The sequence below is a fragment of the Sphaerodactylus townsendi genome, linkage group LG10 (genome assembly GCF_021028975.2).
Source record: "Sphaerodactylus townsendi isolate TG3544 linkage group LG10, MPM_Stown_v2.3, whole genome shotgun sequence".
Lineage (NCBI taxonomy): Eukaryota > Metazoa > Chordata > Lepidosauria > Squamata > Sphaerodactylidae > Sphaerodactylus > Sphaerodactylus townsendi.
In genome coordinates, this window is record NC_059434.1 from 62,785,230 (window position 1) to 62,788,184 (window position 2,955).

Here is a 2,955-nt window from a genome sequence, read left to right on the forward strand (position 1 = left end):
CCTTTATAATAAAGAGTTCAGACTAAATTTCCACGCTGGCATTCAGACCCGACAAGGCCTACAAATTATACAATGACTTCTAACCCGATCGTCTAACCAACAGACCAATGGCTCCCCCATCCAGTTTGTTCCTCTTCCCTTTCCAAACAGCCCCCCTCTAAATCAAAGGAGACAGATGGCAAAATGGGGGGAGGTTTGGGCTGGGGGGGATGGGGTTAGAGGTGTGGGCTGAAACAAAAGACATTGTGCCTGGCCAATGTAGAGGGGGAAAAGTGCACATCAGACAGAGAGAAAGTTTGGTTTGACAGGTGAAATTCCCACAGCCTCCAGGCGGGCAGTGGGAAGGCCAGCAGATGCGGCAGCGCAAGGCGCCTGGCACACAGCCCTCGAGGTGGGTGGGTGGGGTGGCAGAGCTGACAGATCTCAGCCTTCACGTTTCTGTGGTGAGCAGCAGGCAGACTGTAGTGGGGGACAAGTGCCAGATCTGGCCATTCTGGGTCCGTCCCCCCCACCCCAGTTTAGGCAGCGCACATAAAGCAAGGGTTGCTCACAACCTGCAGGTTGGGGAAGAAAACTTGGGCACGTGGCGTTCTTGATGGCATGCAGGGGAATTAACCATCACCCAGCAAATGGAATCTCTTAAGGCAGGGGTGCCCACCTGTGGCCCTCCAGATGTTCATGAACTACGATTCTCATCAGCCATGCTGGCAGGAAATCATAGTCCACGAACATCTGGAGGGCCACAGATGGACACCCCCTGCTTTAAAAGGGTTCTTGACTCAAGAAAGGAAGCCCGGCCTTTAGTCGATGGGGTGTTTGGGAAGTCATTGCAGGTCACAGAATGCATGCATTATGGGAGGGGGGTTCTCCCTCCCGGTTGTTGGCGACCCTCCCCACGACCCCCTCAGGCATACAGAGATACGCCCCTCCCCACTGTCGGGGGGACGCGCCGGCTAGGTCCGAAGGGGCTGGGCGCGTCAGAGCAGGTCCCCGGCGAGGGCGAAGCGGGGCTGCTGGGGCTGCCAATAGTCCAGCTCCGAGGAGGAGCTGGCGGGGCTGGCGGGCGACAAAGTGCAGCTGTAGGCGGCCGAGGAGGAGGCCGAGGGCGCCGGGCTGGCGTCGCAGCTCCAGGAGGCGGCGGAGGTGGCGGGCGAGGGGCTTCCCTGGGCGAGGGGCTGCCCGGCCAGGGCGAAGAGGCCCCCCGCGGCGGCTACGCCGCAGTGGTCGGCCAGGCGGAGGGTCTCGGAGAGGGCCCAGATGTAGTTGTGGGCGAAGCGCAGCGTCTCGATCTTGGTGAGCTTGGCGTCGTCGGGGAAGGTGGGCAGCACCTGGCGCAGGGCGTCCAGCGCCGCGTTCAGGTTGTGCATGCGGTTGCGCTCGCGGTTGTTGGCCTTCAGGCGGCGGCTCCGCTTCAGCCGCTGCACCGTCTCCACCGTCTTGGTCCCCCGACAGCCGCTCCGCACCCGGCCGGGACGCCGCTTACAGCCGGGGCGGCTCAAGGCCAGGGAGGGGGCCCCCGGCGGCCGTCTCTCTCCGCCGGAGCCCTCGCCCGCTGGGCCGGCCGCCGGCGAGAGGGAGGCGCCCGCTTCGTCGTCGTCGTCGTCGTCGTCCTCCCCTTCGGAGCTGGAGAAGGGCGTCAGCGAGCAGGAGGACGAGGCGGGCGATGGCCGGGCAGCCAGCAGCAGCGCCGCCTCCTCCTCCTTCAGCTCCAGGCTCTCCGGCTTCACGAACATCCTGGAACGAGATGAGGGGGGCAGAAAATGGGGTCAGAGCCCGGAAGGGGATCGGGCTGGCCGCGGCGCCGGAAGATAACTAGGGAACCCCCCCCCCCCGACTTCCCCCCGCCTCTCCCTAGTAGTTGCTTGTCAGTTGCACTCTCCCGACTCCACGTGCTGGACGCGGGACCCCACGGCGCCCCCGTTCACCCTTGACTCCCCCCCCCCATCCCTGCCAAAGTGCCCTTGCCTTTCCCGGGTCCCTTCCAGGAAATCCGACGCCCCGTTTCTAAGCATGGGGGGGGGGGGGAGGCTGGTCAGCAGCAGTGATTCCCGTGGGGCGCCCGCACACTCTGGCCGGCTGGCTTTGCGTTCCACGAGTTCACCTCCAACCAGACTAGCTCTGGGGGGCACGAGGTGCGCTGCCAGGGCAGCAACTCCCCCGATGCAGTCGGGCCCCCAAACCACCTGCCCTCCGCACTCCCTTGGGGGCCACCGGGGGGAAGCCGCCCGCCGCTTCTGCGGGAGCTGCCAGCCTTTCCTGGCACGGAGACAGATAGAGAGGCGCTGCCGCGGGACGGCCATCCTGGCAGGGGAGCCGGAACCGCTGCAGCCCCCCTCGGAGCGCGTGGCGGCAGGACGCGGGGACTTACTTGGCTGTGGGCGAGGCGGCCGAGGCCCCCGAGGGGGCGGTCGATGGAAGCTGGCCGCGGTCCCTGCCTGCGCCGCCTGTCCGTGCTTGGCCGGGCGCCGCCGCTTGCTCCTCCCTGCTGTGGGCGAGGGTTCCCAGCGCTGGCCCGGGGCGCCTGGGAGAGTCCGGGTCCCCGACAGGAGGGGGCGGCAGGGCTCCCTGCCCGGCTGGGCTGCGGCTCGAGGGCGCGCGCGAGGCCCGTCGGGGCTTGCTGCTGGCACGCGCCGGGAGCCTCCCGTCCAAGCCCCGCCGCGGCTGTGCGTCTGGCACACGACTGGCCTTAACGCCCCTTATATACCTGGCGGGAAACAATCAAACCGACCCCCGCGGCCCCCGCGGCGCCCCCCCCTCCCCCACCGGCTTGGTCTTGCTGCGCGCTTCATTATCCCGGCTCATCTCGCCCTTTCTCTTTCTGGGCCGCCTGCCCCCCCCCCCCTCCCGCCCCGCCTGGTCCCCTCTGGCTGATCCCCCGCAAGTGCGCGGCGCAGGCCGGGGTGTGATTGGTGCCTCGCGCTCGGCTGGAGCGTGCCGCTAATTTATTAATGAATG

General features: G+C 66.7%; 1 protein-coding gene across 1 annotated transcript; it reads right to left on the minus strand.

The window, feature by feature from the left end:
• Window positions 1–774: 774 nt before the first annotated feature.
• On the minus strand, window positions 775–2,500 carry NEUROG2 (neurogenin 2). The gene is made up of 2 exons (XM_048508862.1): window positions 2,369–2,500; window positions 775–1,734 (listed from the first exon to the last, which is right to left on the minus strand). The coding sequence occupies exon 2, from the start codon at window positions 1,731–1,733 to the stop codon at window positions 978–980; it is 756 nt and encodes a 251-aa protein (XP_048364819.1). The 5' UTR covers window position 1,734; window positions 2,369–2,500; the 3' UTR covers window positions 775–977.
• Window positions 2,501–2,955: the final 455 nt, after the last annotated feature.